General features: G+C 45.3%; 1 protein-coding gene across 1 annotated transcript in view; it reads left to right on the plus strand.

Annotated features, from left to right (window-relative positions):
- Positions 1 to 6,569: 6,569 nt before the first annotated feature.
- The window catches only part of zeb1b (zinc finger E-box binding homeobox 1b), a 49,266-nt gene continuing 28,313 nt past the window's right edge, over positions 6,570 to 27,522 (plus strand). Inside the window, exon 1 of the mRNA XM_062379450.1 lies at positions 6,570 to 6,663. Coding sequence (XP_062235434.1) covers positions 6,606 to 6,663 — 58 coding nt within the window. The 5' untranslated portion in view covers positions 6,570 to 6,605. The remainder of the gene's footprint in view (positions 6,664 to 27,522) is intronic.

Consider the following 27,522-nt stretch of genomic DNA (forward strand, 5'->3'; position numbering starts at 1 on the left):
TCCAAATGGAGCTGAATGGAACTTTTGGAAAAACGAGATCACATCACTCAGTAATTTTCAAGTTCAAGTGCCTTTGTGTAATAGTCAAATGGGAGTGACCCTGACTCACTGCTGATCCCACAGAGAATCATTCAGTCAGTCTGGGTTTCCTGGCCCAGAAACTTTGCTCTTGTCAACCTTATCTCCAGCCACAGCTGCGAAGCTCTGATAAACACACACTACCTGCCCAGCAAACCGACACACAAAGTTAGCAGGCAGCTAGTGAACACAGTGAAGAAGTTAGCAAAGACGGAATTCCCCCAAGAACTGGTGGAGACTTAAACTGAGCTAAAAAGAGATATGTGGCTTAAATTCACCAGATGGTGAGAAGTGTGACTCCAAACTGATGCTAATGCTGCTCCATGCCTGATTTAAATGCCCTTTTTTTCAATAAATTCACTGCATCAACTTTAAAATTTGTTGCATTGTAATATAGTGTATTCAGCTTGTACTTCTACACCATGGTGTATAACGTATGGCACGTCTCCACTTCTTCACATTTGCAGCAATTAAGCTGAAATACAGAACACTGCCACCATGTGGATGGGATGGAGCCATGATATCGAGATCCCACTGATGCACATGCGCAACCAATCAGGAGTCAGTTTCCGTTGTCATTTCAACCCATTTTTATAGCATAAATTGAACAATTAAAACCAAACCTACTGGAAACAGTTGTACTTAAACATGCATCGTTGTGATAAGACCTAACATTATCTAACGTGTTTTTTAACTTTCTTAGTCAGCACCATGTCCCAACCATTAACATGGAGTAGCCAGGATGTATGAACAATATTGCACCCAAGTGCTGGTCAAGACACGTTGGCTTCACTTTAAAGGAACAGTCATATCATTCATTTTCATATACTGTCTATGTGTTGCTCCAAAGTACCAAAATAAAATAAGTTATTGCAGCTCTTAAAAAGTCAGCAAAACCTAGCAGCATGCAGCAAACAGATATGAATTCTAAAATTAGGTTTAGTTTCAGTTCACTGTGAGGTCCTTTTGGTTGTGTTTTTAGCACTACTCCACCTCAGAGACAGGGATAACTGAAGCTATGAATACGGCTAGATATCACTGGTATTAATGTGGGTGAAACAATCCTTAAACAATGCATACAATAAGAAAATTACAATTTGAATCTCAAAAAGTCGGAACTGGGCAAACTCTTCCAAGACAAAAGCAAGAAGCTGCACAACCTGATGAATAACATCATCTTGTCACTGCAATGCATCTCAGTTCACACTTATTTTGTCATGACAGACTGCTTTCAACTGTGAGAGAAGGAGGATGTCTCCAAAAATAACACCTTGATAGACTGAGTTTAGTTTGACGTCCCTGCAGAGCACACAAACGCTGTTCCAGCCGCAAGGACAAATGAACAGTAAAATGCAACGGGCGCTCCAATAAATACAGTATAAATTTAAACTGGGCTTTGCAGAGGATGGCTGTCTCCTTTTGACAGTCACAAGTAGAAAGGGAGAAGACTGGGGCAAGCCTGACTGGAGCGCTGAGGTTGTGTGGTTGTGTGGGTGTATTCATTTCTATGTGCATGCATGTGGATAAGTCCACACACGAGTCTCACTCGCCAAAACAAGTATATATCTTGGCCAGCAGCGTAGACAGGCAACGTTACGTTCACCCGCAGGTCAGGAGCTCTCAGCCCCGTGGCCACCCACCCCTGTGGAATCATGGGAGTGGGGGAGTCTCTCTTTGTTTGTGTTACCCTGAGCTTCAGAAGGGGCTTCTTCACACCCCTTCAATCCTCAGCCCCAAAATCTTTCCTGAGACGTATGATGTCATCCTGATTTTGGACTCATCAGGTGAGGAAAGTAAGGAGGTTTGAGAATAAAATACAGGAAACTCTTATTTCTCAGTTCTCTCATGTTTTGCCGAAAGGAAAACATTAAAATACTAATTAAGATGCATTTATTTGTCACATTCAGACTTTGAATGAACTCTCAACTATGATTTTTAAAGACAAAATAACGACCATGATGTCATTTGGGTCATTTTGTACTGGATTTGCTATGTTTTATGATGTCACCATAATGGTAGTCAGGGTAACTCAATTGTCATGTAACAAAAAGCCTATATTATAAACTAGGTTGAAAGACGATGATGTTTCCAAGTGAGATGTTTCGAAGGCCTGCTGGGACAGTGAGCCACCTATAGTTGTGTACCTGCATGTGGAGGATGTATTTAAATGCTGTATTCAAGTTAGTGTCCTGAAGTGAAAATGTTATCTCGAGTAAAAGTATCCACATATTTGAGAGAAATACACTAAATTCTTGAAAGTCAACACCAAAAAAGGACCATGTGACTGTTACAAAGTTATATTATTGTTCTTATTAAAAGTGCAGGTTCTCTTGATTCAAACTCAGTAAACTGAACTTGATGTTTATAATCTGTGGAATGTCCCTTTAACAAAGTGATTGTTTGGAGAGACTTCTGGATATTTGGTACAGTCATGCTCACCTTTCCCCTCAATTTGTGGGTTGTGGCTCAGTCCATGACCAGCATGTCAGCTACTTCCTGTCTCAAGAAATATATCCATAGAGGAAGACGGAAGTGAGTTGAGAATATTCCGGCTTAGTGGAGGAAAACCAAGAGATTGACATCTAGCCCTCCAAACATTGTATTGTTGGGTTTCAGACTCGGACACAGTGCAATCAACTACCGTTGAATTCTTCAGCTGATGTTTGCTTTAGGATTTTCCCCCAAGGGGCCAACTTGACCCTTATAGGGAGGCATGAGAAAATTCTTGAGCTTCCAATGAGAACTGTGTAGTTTCTATAAGCCAGATTGTTAAAGGAAGAAGAATGAAAAAATCAAAAAGTGTGTTTTTTCTTCAATGTGTTAGTCATATTCTCACAGCTTGTTTTGTGCAGTGTTGAGCTTCCCTTCTGGCCGGAAATTGATCTTTTCTCTTCTCATTGTATCAGTTGCATTGCAGGCTCCACCTGAGCACTTTTACAGTTTGTGTGCGTGTATGCGTGTGTGTGTGTTTGTGTTTGTGTGTGTGTGTGTGTGTGTGTGTGTGTGTGTGTGTGTGTGTGTGTGTGGTGTGTTGGCTGCCTGGATAACAGCCTTGACTGCAGCTGAGCAGTATGCAGTGGTGGTGATAGTGTTGTGTGGGGGTTGGTGGTCTGTTGAAAGGGGAGGAGGAGGTGGACCTCACATTTAGCTGCCGTCTCTTGGGAGAGATTAAGCAGTTTAGTCTTTGCTGTGTCTCTCTCTATCACTGCCTCCTGCTTCTCCTCTCGCCTCGGAGCCGGGCGGCGTGCACCTTTTCCGTCCTCCTCCTTTTGTTGCACTTTCTGTTCCTCTCCTCTGCTCTCGTTTCCTCTGTCCCTCCGCTCGCTGTGTTTCCTTGCCATCCATCCTGCCTGCTTCAGACACTGCAGGAGCTTTTCTCTTACGCCCCCCCACCCCCTTCCATTCAGTTTCTATTTTACACCCTCCAGCCTTTTCCCCTCCTTTTCACTCCCCTGACCCATAGATATTCAGCCGATTCTCTTAGCTGACAGCCCAGATGGCACATAGCTAATGGGGCTGTGGCTGGATGCACTAGACAGAGCTGCCCCCATCACCACCTCCACAACTGCACACCAGCCCGGCTCTCCCTGCCCAGCTATAGGCCGCTTTGGTTCGGCCGTCCCACTGAGCTGATCCCCTGGTCCTGCATGGAGCACCATGAAGCTCAACCTTTAATCTCCTAAACGATCCTGGACCTAAGAGGATCAATACTCATTTTCAGGGAGCAGCATGATCCCTTAATGTAGTGCAGGATGGCTGCTTATCCCTCACTCTCCCCCCGCCGCCAATCCTCGGTTTCAACTCCCCATAGGAAGAGCAGGAGTCAGCCTTTCATTTTATGGCCCACTTTAGTTAAGACAATATCTCAGTTTTATCGCTGGATCATTATTCAGGTGAATAGCACCTGTATGTTGTCTTCAGGGGGCCTTTATGATAAAACAGTCTGTCTTTATTAGCTGAGGTATTGGCTTTAGTGAGAGATGGATGTTTTTATCAAATTAAATGAATGCCTTGTAATGGACCTCTGACCCTGGTTTCATCCAAATTATGGAGCGGTCACTGAGAAGCGTGCATGTATCAAACAACTTAAGCCGCTCTGTGTATTTCACATTTACCAGTGCATGAATTCGCTCCAGTACAAAATACACATTCATTTGCCAGAGAAAATAAATCATAATTTTTCTAACTCCAGTTGCTCTAACACAGATCAGAGATGTGTTCAGGCTATTTCGTATACGCAGCGGTCGTGTAATTGTTCTTCTTTTTTTTCTTCCGCAGACGCTGAAAAATGACTTCATGCTAATGGGGTTGTGATCCAAGGAAAATGGGAAAGATTGGACTTTTCCATTGGATAACAAGCATCCCATTTTTTCCAGGCTCGGTGTGCAGGGAACGTTGCTACAACCGCACGGTTAGCTGAGCGTCTCATCATTGATCTCTGCTGAGGCAGCCGGTTTCTGGGGCCTTTTTCATCAGGGAAGGCAGAGAGAAGCCGTAGCACCCTCCCCTAATGGCATAAGAGGCCACCTGGAGCAAGTTTGGAGGTGGTGTTTACGCTAAAGCTATTACTCTCTGTCTGGGCAGCTTGCCCTGAGAGCTGGACTGCTCCGCTGCTACTGAATTATTCACCCCACAGATCTGCCACTCTACGTATACAAGCTGTCACATGTAGCTGAATGATAAGCTGATCGTCCTGCAATGAGGAGCTTGTAACTTGGAGTGTGAAAATACTTTACAGGCAGATTGATATCAAAATAACATGCTTGTGACATAATGAAATCTTTGAGGTATAATCCAAATATATCATAGAAAGACATAAGGCAAAGTGGTAACTTCTGCTTGTTCCTTAAATCACTTCCAGTGATTACACAATGTCATGGCCCCATTAAACAGTCTTTCCTGACAATACAGGACACCCTACTTGAGGAAAAACTGGGTTACACAGTCTGGCTGCCACAATAGACTGAATGATGACAAAATCTCACATACCAGAGGTCCAGGCACCAGAAACCGTATAGTCATCTGCTTCAAGAATAGCCACAGCCTTGCAGCAACTGCTGCTCCTCTGACCTATAATTGCAAGTCATGGGATCTCAAGCATTATTTCATTCTGCGCTGAGTTTATAAACTTCTTCATCCTTCTTGTCACCACATCTTTCCAGAAGAATTCACCTCAAACTTGTGATTTTTTCTTTCCGATTTACAAAGAGCCCTCTGTGATAAGTAGTGTAGGTGTGTGTGTGTGTGTGTGTGTGGGTGTAGCTGAGGTTGAGGTCTGATTGGACACAGTCTGAACCTGCTGATTGTGCTGGCATGTCTGCGTCCTCTTCATCACGGCTGCAGTGAGCTCCGCTCAGGAGAACAGCAGGGTCTTTCTTTAGGTGGAGGATTGAATCAGTGATGACAGTCTCATGACCTCTTCCTCTCTGTAACAAACACACACACACACAAACACACATTCTCTGTCTGCTGTGCTGCTGTCCTACTGCGTTACACACACCCACACATCCTCCCCCCTTTCCCCCACAAACACATGAGAACACACAAGCACACACACATGCAACATGTAAACAACAGGTTGGTCAGTCAAAATGTTCATATTTGAATGTGTATATACTATTATGATGTGCACTGATCATGTTGAAGAATAATAATTTTCAACCAGTTGTGTGTAAGAGATGAAATGAAAATGTGATTTTTTTTATTATCCCTCAGAACGTACTTTCGACTTTTATTTGATAGTTTTTTAGTATTACCTCCTTGGACCCTAATCTTTTGCCATTACTTTTAAATTAAGTTGTTTGCTTCATCTACTTTCTGATTTTATTATTTAGTGTCTTTTTTTAAATGACATTGTATTGATTTGCTACTTGCTTTTGATATATTGTTTTCTTGTTTTCTTGTTTTATATGTTGTCTTGGTGAAGCACTTTGTCACTAAGTGCCATTATTATTATTATCAATCAATTGTTCAACTTGTGTATAGTCCTTATTCAAAAATCACAATTTGTCTCATACTTTTTTTATCATCATCATTATTATAATTATTTTACAATTTCAACATAATTTAAATTTCTCCGAAATTTGAAACATATTTTTGTCCAAAAGTGAGACAAATGACATTTCACACATTGTGATCAGGTAAATAAAGTGAAAGAAGTACGGTTGGTAGTTTGATGTGTTGTTAACAAGAATCACCTAGAGCAGCACCTTTAATCATAACATGAAGAATCAAACATCTTACGGTGGTTGAAACACCGGACACATTACTAGCAGGCTGTCCAGGTACAATAACAACACGCAGTCACCATCCCTCTCACTTCCAGGATCCAGGATGAGCGGTGCTGGCAGCAGCGAGGGTCGGGGAGGTGCGGGAAGGTGATGTCGTAAAGCGGAGTGTCGTAAACCAGGTGCGGAGAAGGGGAGGTGAAGGGGGAGGGAGGCAGGGAGGTAGAGAGAGGGGGTGGGGGGGAGAGGGGTGAGAGAGGAGGTGACTCTCCGGCAGCATTTAGACACAACGAAAGGATCATGGCGGATGGCCCCAGGTGTAAGCGCAGAAAGCAGGCGAACCCGAGGAGGAACAGCGGTGAGTAAAAAAAAAAAAAAAAAGTACTTCCACGGAGGAGCCGCTGTCTCCGGGAGACGGTCCGTGGGACCACCGGTGAATTTCAGCGAAAAGTTTGGCGGCGGGAGAGTCGAGTTTCCAGTCGCAGAAAGTGCAGTGGAAGTAGTGAGCGCCTGTGCGGTGCACCGTTATACCTGCTGTCGCGTCTCTCCCTCCGCCTAGCGGTCCGCTGCACCGGGGACCGTTATACGCACCTCACCCCGCTATCCCCGGACCTGTTTCTGCCTCCACTCCACCTTTATCCACCCGCACACACTTTACACCTCTTTATTCAGCCCGCTTTCATTGATTTACTCCCATTATGTCCACTTTTTTTTTAAGCCCACCACCGGACACGGACCTGTTTCGTTGGGGGAAACGAGGCTCCCCTGCTTGTTATTGCGGACCTCGACGGACTGGTTGTTTTTAACACTTCGAGTTGGAAAACACATTAGATATAATTCTGCTTCAGTCAAACGAGCTTCTGGGAATCATTGGTGTGTTTTTGAAGGAGATGTAAAACTATTGTTCGGCTTCTTTCTTGTGCTCGGAGGCAGCAGGTAGCGACCGGGACACTGTTGCTGAGCGCTGACTAAACCTGTTTGCCTGTTTTAATTCTCGGCTTCGTGTTCGTTTCACGTGAACGACGACATTGTCACAGTGTTTTGAGGCAGTGGACAGATACGAGTTGTTGTGTTGATCACGTCCTGAGCGACTCCCCTCGCCCGTCGCCCTCCCAACTTATTGTGACAGTGTTCCGGCCCCCAGTCGCTTCACGGTGTCCGGGTTCAGTGGCTGAACTCGGGGTGTGTGTGTGTCGGTGAAGGTGTCGGCGAGGAGCTCAGACGAAACATGGATGTGCTCGCTGCTCGCGGAGGTTCCGGGGGAACGAGGGACATCTCACGCGCTGTTTGTGTGAGCAGGGCGAGCGCGTGCAGCCCATATAAGGACAGCGGATCCTCTCCTGTCGCGCGCTGGGAATCCTGATTTCTCGCAGGACTGAGGTCGCGATCGAACCTCAAACACTCACTTTGTCTCTTTTAGTTCTTATTATTTGTATTTCCACTTCCCTTTTATCTCAACTGAATCTGTAGAATCAATAGCATTTTTTATAAACAATTTCTTTCATGTGTTTTAATTATTTTCATATTCGGGGTTTCACGCACCTAATTATGCCGTGAAAATATTATTTACGTGGTTCCGAAGTAACCAGTAAAATTCTCTTCAGCCCCGGATACTTTGTCGCCACATTCTTCCTATCTGAAAACGCTCACTTGGCTTGAGGACTTTGATGTTCAAAGGACTTTTTCGAGTTGTTTTTACCGCATTGTCTTGAATTTAACCTATTTTCATTATAGACGAATTATTACATCGAGAAAGTAAGGTGGCCCTGACAAAATGTGCCATCCATCAAACTCAGCCATGCACGTGTGTTTGTGCCTCCCCGTGTTGCTTTAAGGAACTGGGGCAATGCTGGGAATTCGGTGTTATTCTTTTTTTGTCTTCTTTTTTTAAACGAGCCTGTAGAATTTAAAAAGGGAAGAAGCAGATAGTTTCTGTGGTGCTAAAAACAGTCGGATCCGTGGGAGGCTAAATGCGTCCAAATGTGTGCTCTGGTGCCGCTTAGGTGTCGTGTGGATTATCTGAGATTGATTTGAAGAGTGACATGTTTTGTCCTCTTTTTTGATGCAGTCCAATGCTCTTCACCGTTATTTCGTTTCTGTCATTCCTTGCGTTGTTGTCCCTGGAGTGCGTGTGCGCTGCTTCACATGCCCAAGCACCACACCTCAACTAACGGTCCTGCTGTCAAGGTGTGAATGTTTCTCTGCCTCGTTAGAAAAAAGGAAGTCTTGTTTACTAATCTGGAGATACATCAGGACATCCACTTTTAAAATGCAGATTTATTTTCCTCTCTAACTTAACTGACTTTTACTAAACTATTGTAACAAATGACTCAGCCCTATTGATATTCAAAGTCACATCTGTATCTTAACAGATGTGTTCCCTTTTCACTTAAGCTCCATTTGCTTCTAAGGGCAGTGAAGTCGTGCTTTGAAGTCCTCCCGTCTGACAAAGCAGCTGATCTGTCATGTAAATCAACCTCTCTTGTGTTTTGAGAACTCCTCTCTAACATTCAATTGAAGGCTGGCGCTGTAATGTCCTCACAGCCTTGGTTTTGCAACACAAATCACTCACTACTTATATGGTGAAAAAAAAAAATTTAGCCAGCCAGTGTTAGGGCTCCGTATAATTAAGGGAGCCCTCAGGTTGTGTCCGGCTTGTTATGGCCAGTGGCTCTGCCGTGTCCCGGGCTAGCAGGGGGAGCTGACATCAAGGTGAGCTCCATTCCCCGCTGTAAACAGAGAGGTGTTAACAGCCCGCAGGATGACAGGTGTTTGCAATCGGTGTGATACTGAGGCCTCCTTTGACGCTCCTACCCAGTCAGCTCCCCTTAGGAATAGAAGTCGTTCCGCGCAACGGTAATTTAACACAGCAATTTGGGGAACAGAGGAATGCACCCGGTATTAACATTCTTTGCAAAAATAAACAGGGCTGTCGTGGGACAGCTTTGTACCCGAGCTCCGGTGCTGGAGTCAGTGTTTTCCGGACAGTGTTAGGAGTCACTTTTGAAACAAGCGCTCACGCAGGCAGCAAATAATTATATTTATTTGACATAATCACAAAATGTCATTGGTCTCATCCCCATCATCTGACTTTTCTCTTTTCTCTCTCCCTCCATATCCCCCCTTCTCTGTCTCTATTTCGTGTAACACGTGCACCTTAATGAATCATGCAGCAACTAAGGAAAATGAGGTTTTGGGCTTGGCACTTGGCAACAACTCATGTAATGTTGAAGAGCATGTTTATTGGCCTGGTAAAACTATACTTTACTAAACTAAGTGCCCCTGGCCTCACTCACCCTGTCTAGAAACTACAGAATATGACCACATGTAGCAAAACTGATAGTGTTATAGTGATAGCTACAGTTTGTTTGGTGGAACAAGCCATGTTTTGGGTTCTAGGAGGAGGTGGGGATTGTCTCGGCTCGTCCACATGCCACTTCAGTTCTTTAAACATCTGTTTACATTTAAAAGGTCCTCCCCCTGTTGTGTGAAGAGTTTAGCAGAGGAGGACATTTATTTTTTTTCATTTATCTCACTGCCCTTCACAAACTTCCTCAGCAGCTTCATTTGAAAGTGCCAAGTAAGAAGAAAATCCCCTCCGCCTCTGCTCTCTCTCTCTCTCTCTCTCTCTCTCGCTCTCTCTCTCTCTCTCTCTCTCTTTCTCTGTCTCTCTGTCACTCCTCCTTCCAGAGCCGGTCCTTTATTTCGGGGGGTTAAGACACAGTAGCCAGGGGTGCCTTTGATTGCCCCCTGACCTAGGCACCCATGCGTGCCGAGAGTATGACTTCACTTTCCCCCCCTGTGCCATTGTGAGGCTTTCGGCATGTCCAATTGTGTTTGTGTTTAAGCCTGTTCAATAAAAGGGGAAGAGAGGAGCTGGGGAGAGAGGGGGGGTGTAGCTTTTTCTCCGCTCCCTTCTTCTCTCCACCCACTCCTCTCTGACCCCTGAAACCGTGGGCTCCATGTTCCCTGTGGAGTCGAAAAGGGGGGGATGGAGGGAGTTGGTGCGAAATGGCCGAGGTGACTAAAGAACTTTACAACAGGTGACAACTGTGGGACTGGTGCTGGTGGATGAAAAGCCTGACACAGATGGCAGCTATCTCACAGACCTGTATATGGACCTACGGGTCAGAGAAGGTGTATGGTATGCTGCGGACATACATCAGCAAAAATTGACCATTACAAATTTTAGACGCTGCACAGGTGAAGTTAACAACCTTTCTTTTTATTACCCATGTGGAAAAAAGTTTTGCTCTCGGCTCAGGCTCATCCCTCCACATCCATCGGGGTGGGAAGAGACCTGTCCTCATCTGACCATCAAACTTATGTGATGTACACCCACACTCCCACCTCTGTTAAGGCAGCTTAATGATTAGCTGCTCCCATGGAGGCTGAGAGCATTAGCCTATAAAAAGGTAAAGAAGGGGTTTTAAACCCAGAGTCAGTTTCAGTAACCCCCTTAACTGCGCTTGGATGTGCTTTATTGGGGTTTGTGTGGCTGAATGCTTAAATGAACCATTGTGTGTTCAGGCTTTAGTGAGAAAGCCTGAGGAGAAAGAGCCTAGTTACCTTTGCAGTTTGCCTGCTCTACCTCATACACTTTCAGTGGCAGAAGAAAAGGCCCATTCAGCGGGCCCGGCATGGGGAGGGAGAGCCCTTTTCACACTAGGCTTGTGGGAAACTTCTCCTCCATACTGTGCATGCCATTTGCATATGACCCATTCTTTTCCCAAAGGTCCTTGCGAGGGAGGAATCTGTGGAACGTTCACAGAATTCATCAAATCCCTCTCTCACGCGGCCCTCGGGCTCTCAAGAGCCTGCGTCGCAGCACTCTCTGTGACATTTTTGTCTTAGAAATGTAGCTTACATCTGCGTCACGCTCGCTCGCCACAACGTTAACACTGATGCATCCCCGTGGCATTTCTGTCCCGTGTATTTTAAAGTGGCAATGTGTGCTATACCCAGTGTGCTGTTTTTAATGTCAGGCTGAGGGCTTAATTTGGCACAGCAGGCAGGAGTTTCCCTGAATCCCCAGCTTGGGCCAAGAGGGGTCCATCTGCATGACAGGACAATGTGATTGGGTGTGCGTGCCTGGAGGCTTCCCCAGCCGATGATGACGCAGCCATCCATAGATCGGCGACACTGTCTCTGAAAGGAAAAACCCATCTAGAGTGGCTGCGTTTGCGGGGTGAATAAAAGGGGGGGGGGGGGGGGGGGGGGGTAGCACAGGGATGAGGCGGTGGGAGCTTGTAGCGACGTGTCAGCTCAGTGAACTGAACAAAAACAAAACCGTTGCTCTACAGCAAAACGGGCCCCCCTGCCCCCCCCCCCCCCCCCCCCCCCGGAGTAGCAGCCCGCGCCGCCTCTTGTCTGCACGAGAGATCGTTTTGCTACTGTAGTAACCAGAGCTGCTGCGGTCATGCGACACAACGTGCTTGTTGTTCCTAAGTGAGTTGTGTTTGTGCGACGGCCTTGAACCTAAACACTGATACCAAAACAGAAAAATGGTGTAGGCAGGTATCTGTTGCAGGAGAGTGAAGGGAGGAGAGCTCAGTTGAGTCTGTCGTGTAAACTAGCTGAGCAGAAAAGCCTCCTCTGCCCTCCTCTACTGACTCCAAAGCACTGAGTCATGGGCAGACAGGTGCGTTTGCAAGATGACTTCAACCTTATGAACTCTCCTCCTCCTTTTCTTTTCTTCTCCACTTGGTCTCCCTACAGGTGTGGGGGTTAGATATAATATTATCTAGTAGTGTGTATACTAGAGGGAGAGATTACCTCTAAATTGCCGCCCTGGTGCAGGTAAATGTTGTGTTCACTGTGCCCAGCGCTGTCTGTTGATGTGTGTTTTTAATCATGTATTTGGTGGCTGCTCTTCAGGTCCCTTTGGGTCTGTGTCCCCCCTCCTTGCTCCCCCATCATCACCACTGCCTCCTCTTCTCTCCCTTCCCGCCCATCTATCCCCTCCCCTTCTTGTGGTCCTCAGTGGAGCAGTTAATGAAAAAGACTGGACTCACAGAATAAGCAGAAGGCGGGCCCAGTGAGGGGCACTTGCGCAAGCTTGTGTTTGTGGCAAAAACTCAGACCACTTTGACTGTCAGTTAGTCATCCTTTTATTTTGTTGTCTTCCTATGTGACATGCTGTAAATGCTGGAGGTGTAGTCCCTTTTCAACGTGCTTGACCTTATTATAGTCCCACAGTGTTTCTGTCTACAGGGATGATATTAGATGACATCAGATGAGGAGTAATCCGCTGCCGTGTATTGTGCTTTGAACACAGCCGAGTGGCTGGCTCTTCGCCAGACCGTTATGATGATCATATTGATTTTCCTCTCCATAGCACACAGAACTGATAATGGCCCTCCTGAGGGGGTATGCATTCATATTCACACACTGATTCCAGTCGTCCCGAGGGCCACAGTGACTAACAAATGGAGTGGCCCTCCGTCCCCCAAGCATGTGGGTTGAGGTAGCTAAGCTAGGCTAGCACTGTGACAGCTCCTGCAACAAAAAAAAACCTTAGTCACCCTGTTTGTTAGTCCGAAAGAAGGCCGGCCGCTATTCTGGATGTCATCATGGATAAACATCAACACTGGATTAATGAGATGAGAATGGCCAGGCTGAAAACAGAGGGAGGGCAGAAGAGGGGGGGCATGGAGCATCCGCATCGCCCCATTTAACCCATAGACATTATTTGAACCCAAGGGGGCAACCGAGCGCAGACACATTCATTGACTATTACTGAAGAAGGCGCTACATTATGTCCTTCAGATAGAAAAATACAAAAATTGCATGAACAGAGGATGAAGAACATAGGGATACCTTTATGTGTAACATGAATTGAATTAATGAAGCATCTTTACAGCAATACACAGATTAAAACAGAGGTATAAAGGTGTTTTTCTTTGTGTCCCGAGGGTAATTGCAGTATAGGAATGCTCTGTATTTCCTAACAATGCTGGTGTTTTGTTTTCATGCATTTCTGTTGAGTCTGAAATCATGTGGTTTCATCAAGTTCCTCCCTTAAGAGACCCAACAGGCCTGGCCTCTGTTTGAGAAATACCTGTCAGTGAATGAACACTTTATTCCCTTGTCGCATCACTCCATATGTTTCTTACTTCTACCACCTGTGTGTTGCTTTAACACATAGTTAGTGTCACACTTAACCTTTTAGATTTGATGGTCTTTACAATAGAGTTATGGGTTGGGATTGTGTTCTTGCTCTTGCTGACCAAACTATAGATTTATGCCCTGTCCACATAAATACGGATACAACCTTCTTGGCCTCTCGCCACTACAACAGAGATTTTACGAAAGCCCTTCTAGGTGTAGGTTTCCGAACACTCCAGTTTCGGTGTATCCATGTGTACATGATAAATGAGAATGTTTGGGAAACAATGACGTCACAGCTTTACTGAAGCTTTGAGTCGTGTGCCAGAAAAGTCTTGGATGAGTTGACAAAACAAAGGGAAATGTAAAGATATAAAGATAAAAATATATAGGCTGAAATAAACTGGAGCTGAAATGGTTTTGTTTTTGAAGTTACTACAGCCAAAGAAGAATAAGCGTACTGAGCATGCTCACAACTTTCTTATTATTTGACCGATCATTGATGGAAACTTCATCGCCACATACTGGCCCGGCATGCTTGTTTGAGCATCAGCAGTGATTTTTTTGTTCTTTCTGGACAGAGATATTTTGTAAAACAAAAGTTGCCTTTTTATAAGCAAATATATATACCCCAAACCACTATGCTCAAAGTACATTGTGCAGTTCTTTTGACTCGTGGTCTCTATAACTCTGGGAACTGGAATCAAGCCAGTGACTTATGACCTGTCTCAGCCCACCTGTCCTGGCTCAGCTCCACTGCAGCCAATGTTCAGGTGTTTACAGTTAAAACATACCAGAGCCTCCCCAAGCATGTTCCGTTAATTAGTGCGTCTGTGTGTGTGTAATGTGGATATATTGTGTGTGTGTGTGTGTGTGTGTGTAGTGAAGAGAAGGGAGTAGATATCTCCATAACCAGGCGATCATGCATCTGCCTTCTTACTCATGCTGACAGGAGCCCCTACCCCCCTCTCTTGTAACACTGATGCCTGGAGCTTTGCCCCCGCAACTCAATGAAGCGTGCCCTTTAATTGATCATGTTCGAATTGAACAACATCATTAATTAGCACTTGCTCATCACTTGTTTGTTTGTTTTGTCCTACTGCTCCCATCATAACGCCCATCATTTGCTGCGTGACGCGTCAGCTCGCTCGCCAGTGCTCTTACAAAATCAACAAGAGCCACATGCGCTCGCCCCATCATCTTTCTCACAAAGCGTCTCGCTCTTTGGCCCCTTCCAGAGTCCCATGTATTCTTTCCTCTCTGCTCTCGTCTTTCTTTCTCTCATTCCTTTCTCTGGCAGCTGCTTTGGCTCTGATTCTCCAACTGCGGCAGGTGCTGTAGGCATGCAGCAACCCGGCTATACAGCACTCATAAATAACACCTGACAAAAGTATGAGAGAGCCAGAAGTATAGGCAGGGTGAGCCAGGGAGGCAGAGATTGAACGTTTCCTCTGGCAGGAGAACAGGGTGTGGCTCACGGTCAAACGCTGGCCTTCTCAAGAAGGACATGTTCAGAATAGAAAGAGAAAATGTGAGTGCAGAGAAAAGAGGAGGAATGTGAGCTTCTTCTCTTTTTGTGAAGGTGAATGTCTCTTTTTCCTCTGAAGTTGGTGTGCTTTCCTCAATGCCAACTTTTCAATAAACCCCTTTCATGCAAATTTCTGGTAAATGGATCTTTTTAAACACAAGGCCAGCGCTAAGTGACTGGTTAAGGAGGAACTTGAAGTTGAAGGAAGGGAGTGTTACCTTTTTTGTAATTAGGATGTAAGAGCTTGGAACAATGTTAATCGTGCTCTAAAAGCAAATGAAGAGGTCAGGAGAGAAATTATATTCACACTTCTATAATCATCATCAGTAATGAACCAGCACTCGGAAAATAAATGAACCCATAAATCAAGGGCTATTAATGAACACAGCTCCGAATAAAAACCCATGCTGTGTCTTTGTCATTTTATGCTTGTCAAATCCACCAGTGGCAGGCGCACATCCTGTCTCATCAGAAGCTATCGATCAGCCACTCTGGGCGAAGGTTAGTTTGTCATTTTCTCTTGCCTCACCGGGAACAAAACCAGGAAGTGTGTGCGAGATTACGGCCCAGGATGCAACCTGAAAGCCCCTTTATCTCTGTGAAAACAAGAGGCTTCCTGCGACCCTGCTCCCATCCAGGCCACCCCCACGTCCTCCTTCGCCCGCCCTGGCCCCCCAGCACCTGTGGCAGCCTATTTAAGGCTCCTAATCAGGGGCTACAGAGGCCACAAACCTGGAGAAAGAATCATTGCTAAGATACCGCCCCAACTGTTTCACCCAACAAGTGCAAAGATAAATAGCGTTCCTTTTCAAAAAGAGTTTGCCCAGGTTGAGCCCAGGAATGAATGGTCCCTTCTTTGTACTGTGCACCTCACTATCCAGGACAGAATTGGAAATAGGGTTAAGGAAAACTGCTTAGCTGCTTTCAGACATGCAATAAACACTGAAAGGGGCTGCATGTGAGAACGCAAATGTCAGGGGGAGAAGCTCTTGACATACTCTGAGTTTCTCCTGCATCACGAGATCCTCCCGAGGATTCACTGTCAGTGAAGGGGAAAGTTGAGGACATTTCTCACACGAAACAGACACAAAACCGAAAAAAATAAAAGACTACAAATACATCAGTATGAAATAGTGGTGACGACACAGACAAAGATGTCAATGGAGCTGCTGCTGATAAGCCCAGACGCTGATGTCAATGTACTCTAAACAAAAATATGTGGTATCAGCAGCGGAAGTTATATGTTATATTCCGCCTCCGCCTGCTGAGCCACCCCTCACCTGAATGCGCCGGAGATTCCTGTGTTGTTTGTGGATGTGTCTGAGAGGAGAATCTCCTGCTACGTTCTTCAAATGTGAACGGCAAAGCAATTCTGCATACTTTCTGCAGTTTGCATGTCTGAAAACGGCTCATGTGTCCTCTTGGTGGCTACCCCGTGCTCCTAGCAACCTCTGCCTGGGCACAGTATGACACACAGGCCTAAAGACAAGGCCCTGTTTGTCATGTCTTTGTCACCCGTCTGAGGGGCTTTTTGACTCAAATTTGACACTTTGTGTGTCTCTTTTGTTCAGCTGTGTTGAAGCAATTCTATCCTCTGAAAGATAACTTCTGGCAATTTACCTCAAGTATTTCTGACAATTAAGCAATGGTACATTAAAGCTTGTTGGTACCAGAATGCTGTGTTGTTAATCAAAATCTCAGTCTTAGAAACCCCTCGATGCTCTTTTGAGTTGCTGCTACAGCTGGCAAGGGTGGTTTGTCTTGACAGTGGTCTGCGTTGAATTTCAATGACCCCCGCCCCCCACCCCATCCACCCGGTCTTATTATGCTATCACTGCTAACTGGCCCCTATTCACTGCAGTGTCCTGACTTCCCAGAGGGACCTAGATAAACAAGGGCTATTCAGTCACTGAAAAGCTCGCCCCACCTCCACCCCTGCCAGCCCTGGGCTGTCCTTGTTTCAGTGCCAGGCTGCAGCGCGTCTCGCGCGCCACCAATGCCAGCAGCAGCGGGCACCGTGCCATCAATTCTTCAGTGACACACAGCACACTTTTAGAGGGATTAAATTCAGACTTAACTATGATAACCGATAAATGGCCTCTGTGAACGCAAAGCATAAATGAGGAGGAAGGCTGATATGGTGCAAGGAAGCTGGAGATTCGTGTCTTTCTGCGTGGTTGTGAACGTTTTCTTTTTTACCCTACTTTTTTCTTTTAGTACACTGTGCGTTTGAGAGAGAGGGAGCAGTTATCTGTAGGTGTGGTTTGGTGTGATGTAGCAGGCCGAGCTGACTTCCTGTTGTTACAGTCCATCAGGGAGATCAGGGGTGGGGGATGCTCCCGTGAGATTACCCCATGAGAGTCACATGGCCTGGATGCGGTCCATTGGAAGACCATGTTATTTGTGTCTCTGTGTGGCTCCGTGTGTTAAGTGTAGTGAGTGAGTGCATTCCTGGCCTCCACCTGAAATCTGACCTGACTATGAACTGTCTCTGAAATGCTTCCATTGCTTTTTCTGTGCTTCCCTCTATCCTTTCCATCTAATCAACAGATCTCAGAAAAAAACCTCACATCTCCATAGGGTGCCTCTCATTCTCTCTCTTTCTCTCTCCTGACCAGATGTGTACATTTTACAAATGTACAAGTTTAATTGCATCACTAGTTGACCACAGCTGGTATAGTTAAAATGATTTCAGTTTTCCCTGTGCTCCTTGTGACTGAGGACCATTGGTAGGCAGAAGGGACAGTGACCTGTAGGACGTAATGGCCCTCCTGTCCTGCATACCTACATTACTACCCGACCGGTCAGCTAATTTAAAGCAGTGCCCTTTTAATCGAATGGCTGTCTGATAAATCTATTGAATCGGGGCAGATGTCCGGGGTGTGGAAGTGACACAGCGTCTAGACGGGCTGAGAGGCGAGGAGACGACTCCGACGTGATTCAGATCCAAAGGAATCTCACCTTCTTCGTTCTCCTTCACTCCGCCGGCCCTGCCTGCTGACATGGAACGGCACCTAAACCAGATCTGCTCCTCCCGGGCGTCCTGCGAGCACACTCCTCAGGGGGACAGGGAGGATTTCTCAGGGCAATTTAGATTATTACAGACACACGCAGTCAATGATGCTGACGTACACTCGGAAACAACATTAGAGTTGATTGAAAAGAGCATTATGGCTTACATTTGGGTCACCCTTCATCTGGCCCTCCTCTTTGGAATGAACACAAGCCAAGGCCGGTATACCATATAATAATTGTATTGCCCTTTGACAGATAACATTGATGTAAAGCTGTTTATTGTTTATGATGAGTCGTTTGAATCCCAGGATGCCTGTCCCCTTGTCCTTGGGGAGCTTATCCCTCAGGCAGGGCTGACTGTGTTTTTATTAAAACCCAAGTTTAAATGGACCAGGTCCTTTGATCGACAGGCAGATTAACCAACTAATAAAACATACATCATGATATAGAGAGATGCCCCCTCTGAGACTCTGGCTATTAATACACAAAAATGGAGGATTACTGTCTGCTTGCCTCCATGGTCATGGAGAGGGGATTAGGGTGCTGGTCCAGACAGATTGGATTTAATGTGTGTGTAAAACTAAATTACAAAGCCCCTGTGTATGTGACTGATCTCTGTTCTTTGACTGAGACGTCATCACATACTGTTGTGTAAGTGGATCAGTCATGCCCATTACAGTTGTGGGTCAGGTCCGAGTTGGGAAGACAGAAACATTTTATTATTATTATTTTATCCTCGGTAGTTTCCGCATTCAATCACATTATTACTCATCTGTAATAATGCCCCTGTATCTCAGTGTCCCTTCACAGTTAAGGTTGCCATTAACTCTTGTAACTCAGTGAATGTGGTTATGGGCGCTTCAGTGACATTTAAGACTGAAACAGATTAATCGTGACTCAAACAAATCAGGGGAATTCCGGCAAACATTTTCACAAACACACACACGCACACACACACATACACACACCTAACTCTCTTAACTTGCAATCAACAATTTCATAGTTTACAGCATGCTCGACGCTGAAATATCAGTCCCAGTGGGGCATACATATTGTTCACTCAAGTAATAAGTGATATGACTCCATTTCAGTTTGACACACTGTTGAATTGACAAATTACAAGATAAAGCACAAAAATATTGTCACCACAAAAGCACGGTATATTCATATTTTGACATGGCAGATGTGGCTTTAAAGGAATCCAGCATGAACACAGTGATATCTTTAGGGGAAGAGCATGGGTACTATTCTAAGTGGGATACAAGGGATTATGATTGTTACTATAATCATTTAAAAGTAAAAGCATGTGGCACCCTATCCCACAGATGTCCTCGAGATAGCAGTGGGTGTATGTCCTTTACCTGCTTTAACATGCGGCCCACACAAGAAACACACGTACACACACCCACCCTAGGCTGTTTATCCCCAAGGGCGCCAAGCTAAAGGAGAGAGAGCCCCTTAATCATGTTCCTGTCCCACATCCTCGTTATCAGACACGATTAATGAGCTCTCCATTAATGAAAAAAAAACAGGAGGTGCCAGCCCCTCCTAGAGAGAGAGAGGAGGTGAGGGTGTGTGAGAGAGAGAGAGAGCGAGAGAGAGAGAGGACCTGATAGTAAATGCTCCCCAGGTGCAATGACATCACCCTCTTAGGTAGATATGATAGCTGTCACAGCTTGCTTTTGTTAGGGATGGCAGGGTGTGTGTGTGTCTGTGTGTTTGTTCAAAGTGTGTGAGCATGCTTGTCTCTCTGTGTGTTTGTGTATGCGGCCTCACATTCCATATTGTGTTTTGATTGTTGAAACTTAACCTCTGGGGTCTAATCCATTTTGCCTTTGTATATCTGTCCTCGCTTTTTGTCTATGGCGGCTATACGGCGTGAGGAGGGCAGGAGTAAGGGAGGGAGGGAAAGGGATAAGGAGCGCTTGATGAGACAGTAAAGGAGGAGACGGAGGAGGAGGAGGGGGGAGAGGGCGGCAGGTGCAACGGACACCCGGCACAATCACCAGCGCTCGGCAAAAACAGCGACAGGAAATCAAGGTTGTCTTGGCAACCTGGCACTATCGATTAAGGTTGGCTGTCTCCGGGCTCACATCAGAGTCCCAGTGGAAATAGTGCTGCGTTGGGTTTCAGGCGAGGAAGAGGGGGAGGAGTTGATGGTGGACAAAGAGGGGAGGAAAAGAAGGAGCAGGTGAGGAGAGGAGGGTTGGAAGATGAAGAGTACAGGTGATTGAATCTCGCTCAGAAGTGTCTCGCTCACATCGTGGCTCCTCTCTGTTTCTTGGTTTTTCCTAACCTGGCCCTCAGCCTCAGCTCTATGTCGCTCTACATCTCCTCTAGATTTATAAATGCAGGATTCTTCTCATCACTAAGTCAATTCCATTGTTGAGGCCTTCTCAGAAACATTCAACACGCCTGGTCCCGCCATCTCCTCCTGCCTCCTTTGTACTCTCTCCTCCTGTCTGTCTCTATATATGGGTCTATGCGAGCTCAGTTCTCCCAGTGTTTCCAGGCCATTAGTTCACATTGTGCAGTTTGATTTAAGGACCCTGTGGCACACATGAGGAGTTTACTCTTCCATCTCTACAGGGCAAGCAGGTTGCTGTGCACACCCTCCGCTCGCACACATGGATTTCACCATCATTGTATACTGAGGTGGTGATGTTGCATAAGCCACAGAGGTGATCGATACACAGTATAGACTTGTAAGGAGGAGTATTTTTGGCTGATACTGCACTCTGTTGTTGAAGCTGTGTCTCCCTTACGCTCGCTCCACCTCGCTTTCTCGGTCCTGACAGAAGGTGAAATCCCAAGCAGATGTGTCCTCTCTCTGTCTCTCTCCCACTCTTTCTCTGTCTCCCCCCTGTCTCCCTTCAGCCCCTTTCACACGGGACAAAAACACCCACTCACATCTGGCTTTTGTCTTCAGTGTGAAGGGGTACAATTGGCTTTCATTCCCGGGTCATGACTCTGGTAGGCAGTAGGTATTTATCAGCCCCAGTTGGCAGTGATAGACGTGACACCAAGGTGGACATGCTCACTTTCATCAGTTTTCCGTGCTATAGCGTCTTTCACAGGAACACTCTAAACATCAGCTGTCCACCATGACAATATTAAACCCAAAACACAGCAGCTACTCCTTACTTTTTATACAGTCTCTGGACTGCACAGAGCAGGGCACTGCTATGCTAACAATGCTAGTTGGGCTAACTAACTTTTTACTAGTCTGTACAGCAGCTAGCAGCTCACTATCAGTGGCAATGTGAGCGGAGTAAACTGCTTTTTTTCTGAGCGACCACTCAGAAAAATAAAACTACAACTCCTCTTTGTATCATTATTTACATTTTTATTATTCAAATTAGTTGGATCTTCCCACCTTCCTAGCTTGTTGGGTTGTGGAGGTTTGTTGCTGATTTATCTTCTCTTTGGAGAGACAACAGTACAAAACTCCTCCTGTTTCCATCCCTCCCTCTCACATCCTCCTGCCCCCCATGGTCAGTTAAATACAGAGCAGTCCTCTGTCCTGCCATCATGTGAGATTTACAGCCTATTTAACCCATGGTCTTCTGGTGAGCCAGGCTTCATATTGTTCCACTCAGTGTTTCATTTTCTGTGCTCAGCCTCTCATTTGTGCTCTGCTCTATCCCTTACATTTTTTGTTTTGGGAAATAAATGCTTGTTTGGCTTCTTCTTCTCGCTCACTATCATGTCTGTTTGCAAAATCTGAGGCTACAGCTTGCAGCCACTTCTGTTTCTAGGCCTCAAGCTATGCTAAGCTAGCTGCCTGCTGGCGGTAACTTCATACGTACTGTACACACATAAGATTAATATCAATAATCTAATTTTACTCTCTGCATGGAAGTGAAATAAGCATATGGCCCAAAATGTCAAACTTTAAAGTCAGTATCATAACTTATCAATGGTTGTCAGTCTATGTCTATATTCTCATAATTATTGTTACTTCTGAAGTTTGATATCATGTCTAAACCCCCTCAGCGTTTATTCTTAATCTTGAATATTTAAATCATATTAACTCTATTGTCAATTGTCAATTGACACTCATTCACATCGGTAAATTTGCTCTGTCCTTGTCCTGGTCCACTAACACACAAACTTTTTGTTTGACAGTGGCTCCCCTAAAAAATCGTTCATTATAATGAAACTTAAATACTTAAGTCCAGTATTAACCCGTAGTATCATAGCAATTACACATGCGGGGGAGTTAACCACCAAAGTTATTAAAATAGAGTCTGAATTTGTACTAAAATGAATTAAATAGTATAGACCAGATGCAATAAGTGCAACACAGAATGGTTTAGAATCGAGCTGCACACAACTATGTAAGTAGTCTAGAATGATGCCTTACAAGAGTGTATGGGCGCCCAACATCCACCCTCCCCTCTCATCTCTCTTTATTTGGGGCTATTCTGGGCTGGACTAATGTGGCGGCGATGCTGCGTGCTGAGTGAGTCAGCGGTCATTAGGGCGTGCAGACAGCACTCCGCCGGAGGCCACAGGAGCCAGTCAGTCTAATGATGAGGCCAGTGAAGTGCCGGGGACCTGAGCGCTCAGGACGTCCTATAGCTCCATCCAATTAGCCTCTTCTGGCCCCGCCCATTGTCACCGTTACTTAGCCCGAGCAGGACAACTGAGGGCGGACAACCCATTTATCTTTGTTTCCATAAAAATAAAAAAATTGCTGCCAAGGCAGAGAGACAGGGTTTCTGATCGATGCTGTACTGGTGATTTCACAAGTTTCTCATCTTGCATACTTGGACTTAGTTGAACCTAGCTTATTTTGACAATTTTGTAAGCAGAGCAGAGAGCCCAAAGTCTTGACTGAAGGCCTGCATGTGTCAGTCACTACTATCTGTAGTAGCTGTTGTGTAACTGACAGAGCGAGAGAGAGAGAGAGAGAGAGAGAGAGAGAGAGAGAGAGAGAGAGAGAGAGACAGAGACAGACAGAGAGAGAGAGAGAGAGAGAGAGAGAGAGAGAGAGAGAGAGAGAGAGAGAGAGAGAGAGAGAGCGGCTCGGCCACAGTGCTCAGATCCAGTCATCCTCCCCTGGGAGAGGCTGACTGAACAGGAATGTAAACATGGCAGCTAAATAAACTGCTGCGTGGGGCACAGATAGAGAGAGGAGAGAGAAGACAGGGAGGACAGAGAGCGAGAGAGTGCTTTTAGAGGTGACAGGATCACTCAGACAGAAGGGCAGACATTACAGGGTATATCTTTGCGGTTTGATATGGAGTACATCTGAGGTTAAATGGTCTGGATCAGGACAAATGCCATAAAGCGCATTTTCTTTGACCATTAGTTGGCAGCAGCTGTAATCAAAGAATTTAACCTGGGAGGGGAGATTACATCGAGGCTCACAAGGACAGCTCAGCATTCCTCTCCCTCCCCTCCTTTTAACACCTTATCTCAACCTCTCACTCTAAAATAAGATGCACTCACACCATGTCACATGGCACCAGCCATCACCCACAGCTCCTCAAATACTCCCTGGAGTTTGAAAGCTTAAAAGTGTTCACACAGCTTTGCAGGTTTTTCGGTGTGGAAAAAGAGTAAAAACGACTATTGTGTGTACCGTGTATCTCCATCATCTTTTATGTGTTTGGTTAGCTCCTGAAAAGCCATCGACACTGACGGTACACAGCTAAAGATAGGTTTTGTTGTTGGCCTACTGAACCTATAGTCTTCTTTCCACTGGTCCCAGTTCATGCATCTTGAAAAGCACCTTTTCCTCTGTGGCTTGTTCAGGCGCCCTTCAGCTCCACCCCAAGTAGACATGCAATCCTTCAAGCTTGTTTTGATGTGGTGACGTGACTGTTGAGCACAGGTGCTGCCAGCTGCTGCCATGAGGTCTTTCTGGTTGCTATAACCGAGGGCAGGTGGCAGCCATTACGGCTCAGTCTGAGGAAGCAGACTGGCACCATTGCCGTTCCCACAGTGGGTTCTGCTTTCTTATTCCGCAGTGGCGACCAATGGTTTCGACAGAGTAGTTGATTAAGATGAGATGGCCTGGCAGTCCCTTCTCAACCTCCTCCCTAAAGTTACCAGGAATTTGTCAAAGGCCCTGCTTTTCATCCCCCCTCCCAGGTCCCTGCTCCTCCCTGCTTCGCTTTTTTTCTTTCTTCTAGTGCCTTTCATTTTCTTCTAAGGTGGATCAAAGAGAAGAGGTCTACAGAGGCGTTTGGAACCAGACTCAGTGTCAACAAGTAGCTTTTTCTGCTTTCTCAGGGTCCCTACCTAGTTTGCTGGAATTTTTGGTGTATAAAATAACAGCTTCGGAATTCGACATGTTTGGTTACGGGTCATCTTCTTAGACCTACGTTTTCGGATCTTTTATGCTATAATGAGAATTGTGAAAAAAAGTTGAATCATTATAAAGCTATGGCAGAGCACATCAGATGATGCGACGCTGCCTAATAGGAAACATTGATACTTCTGACTACAAATCTATTCCAAAACTTGCTAGCTCAACCTGATGTCTTCTTTATCCTCTCTCTATCATCACTCCCTCCCTTCCGTCCCAGCCTTGAACACTGGGCGCTGGGCCAGAGGTGCTAAACAGCATCTTAACCTGGTGTCTGAGCTTCGACTCATCCTTTATTCATTCCCATTAAAGGAGCATGAGACTTGTTCTCTCCCTGTAGCTGCTGCTGTTTCCCCCTCCATTAGAAAGACAAACGGCTGCAGTGCAAGTGTACCTACCTAGTCCTCCATACATAACTAATGGGTGGGTGTGAATGAAATATGCATGCAGGGTCACTCCTGATACATGAGAGACAGGCAACATGGCGATGCTATATGAAGACACAACAGTGCAGATGTATAATTGTTGTTGCACACACAACTCTAACAGTGAGCACTCAACCTGCTCTGTATTGAATTCAGAATCCTGTCATCCTATAAGTCTACATTTATAATTGTTTTCATGTTTATTAAATTCGTTCCCATGCTGGTTGTTCAATGTGGAATAAAAATGGTGGTAAAATCCACGAATTCCTCATTTGAGAGAACTGGCAATCATCTTGGCCTATAAAAAACAGAGGAACAAAAACACAAAAGCAATTCTACACACAGTCACATAGAGCACACACATACCTAGTGCCATTTAGCTGGCAGTGTGCCAAAATATTCCCCAGGATGTAAGCTTAGGTAGAGTACACACACACACACACACAAACACACACATGACACAGACCAAACAATATCACCATCTCCCACGTTTACAACCTTGTTTTATCGTGAGGAGCCTGGTCGTGAAAAGGGAAAATTAAGGAGAGATAAAGAGCGGACAACAGACGATGGGAGGAGAGGAGTGAGATAAAGGTTAAGAATGCCGATGAAAATGGAGGAAAGTGCTACGCCAGTGACTCCAGCAGGGAGACGGACAGGAGTGAGAATTTCTGCCGGCTGTTGGGATTTTTAGGGAGTAGGGAGGGGTTGTGGTGTTGTGCTGGGCAGGTCAGAATATCAGCATTTCCTGTGGACTGTACCACACCCTTTCTCTTTCTCCCCCAAACCCCTCTCAGCATTGCATAGGCTGCATCTCAATCAATTGATAAAAAATTATGATCATTGACTTCCTATAGGTATTGGAGTTGGGCGGGGTGCTGGGTGAGCACCTAAGTAGTAATCCAGCCAATTAGCTTGGAAGGATCCATTTAAAGTGAGCAGTGGCGTTACAGACAGGTGGAGAAGGTCAGGATTTCCCCTGTAATCCTCACACGGCTGATGGCTGAGGAGAGTGACGGGCCAAGAGAGGCTGCAAACTGTACAACTAGCACAGCGCGGTTGGGAAGCGGGGAAGGCTGGGGTATTTGATTAATTTCATTAACAAAGCAGTTGCCTATCCATTGCAGCAGTGCATGGACTGATTTGATGGTAATCTATAATCTGTAGGCTTTGGTGCCACCGCTGTGCTTATCAGCCAGGTTTGCTTGGCCAGGCTCGGAACGCTGGTTTTAACAGGATGACAACGTTGCACGATTAACCTTCGTTGGTTTTTCTGTGTTGCTCTTTTTTATCATAGCTGTTGTTTATATTTATGCATGAAGGGGTTGATAGTGTTGTGGGGTGTGTGCCTGTGCTCTGGCATTTAAGTGCGAGTACGTGTTTCTCTTAGTAGAATGGAAAATATTGTCACACAAGAAAACTGTTCATCGTAATGAGTCATATAGGTTTGAGCTTTTCACATATTTTTCCTTTAGTGCAGGATACCCAGTCTGTGCTGGCAATTCAGTGTTAAACACTAAGGCTGATTGCCGTCTCTACATTATACATGAGAATGCATTGTTGATTTCATTTGTCTTTTAGGTATTCTAACCCCATCTCTCTTTATCTACACTGTAATCTGGTCTGTGTTAGAGCAGTTGTGTATTCTCTTTAGTGGTATTATTAATCCATATTTGTTGGTGCTTCCACCATGTCACTGTCCGCTTGCTGGAAATGCAGCAGACAGTGTAGCTGTTGGTGGTGACATGAACAGCTCACATGGCGCCAGCTGCTTTTATTGGACAATAATGGGAGGCTGCCATGGATGACTTACAGGGACGCAGCCGCAACCCTCCATATGGAGGGGTTTTTATTTGAAGACAAGACGCTTGGTGTACATGTGGAAAGTTTTGCTATAGCGCAAGTGAACCGTTGTATGATGTGTTTTCTGGCCTCAGACGCTTAACACAGCAACACCTTTAGCTCTGTGGGTGCGGCTTCTGGCCGGATGAATGATTGTGTTCGTGCCACATGATTTCTAAAACATGCATCATTGGAGATGTGAGGCACTGTGGGAAATTAGCAGTTATACATTTGTTGTACTTTGTGTATTTCATGTACTGTTGTTTTGTAGAATACATCTTGTGTTGTGATGAGCTGATGCTGATGATATTTGCTCCTCCGTATCGGAACAGGAAGACAGGTTACTGCTTGTTTTGATAGGACAATAAGGCCGCTTGTATATAAGTCCGCCCTCATTAGTTCATTACGTGGTTGTTGGATGTGTGAGCTGATGAAATAACAGTGTTAGGTTATCAGATTGACCTAGTTCAGCCTTGAGGGGTAGTACGGAAGTACTAAGGAAATTCTTGAAATTAGGTGGCAGTATTGTGTAAATGCCATATTCATTCATAGCTCCATGCAATGATAATGTAAAAATAGTCAAATACAAATGTTATATGTTATATATAACTTTCAGTCATCTAAAAGGAAATTTTACGGATGACATTTAATTACAGTTATTCTGCAATTCACTGAGTAAATCTGCCAATATTGACCGAGACACACACTTCCATGGCACTACTGCACTGTGGAATTAATACTTTTCCTCTGTGCCTCTGTTACAGTGTGTTATGTACTCCACATACTATTTCATTTATTTTCAGTCAAATATATGCAGTGGGAGTAAATGATTAACGTAATGTGTGGACCAGGTTGCCACATAGATCAATCCCTGCTGGTCATCTGGTCTCACCTGTTGGTCATCTGCTGTTTTTGCGCAAGTCACATGCTGTCTGGTATGACACACAGCCAGTCTAGCTTCCTCTAAAGGAGTCACCATCC

Source organism: Platichthys flesus, chromosome 21 (assembly GCF_949316205.1).
Source record: "Platichthys flesus chromosome 21, fPlaFle2.1, whole genome shotgun sequence".
Classification (NCBI taxonomy): Eukaryota; Metazoa; Chordata; class Actinopteri; order Pleuronectiformes; family Pleuronectidae; genus Platichthys; species Platichthys flesus.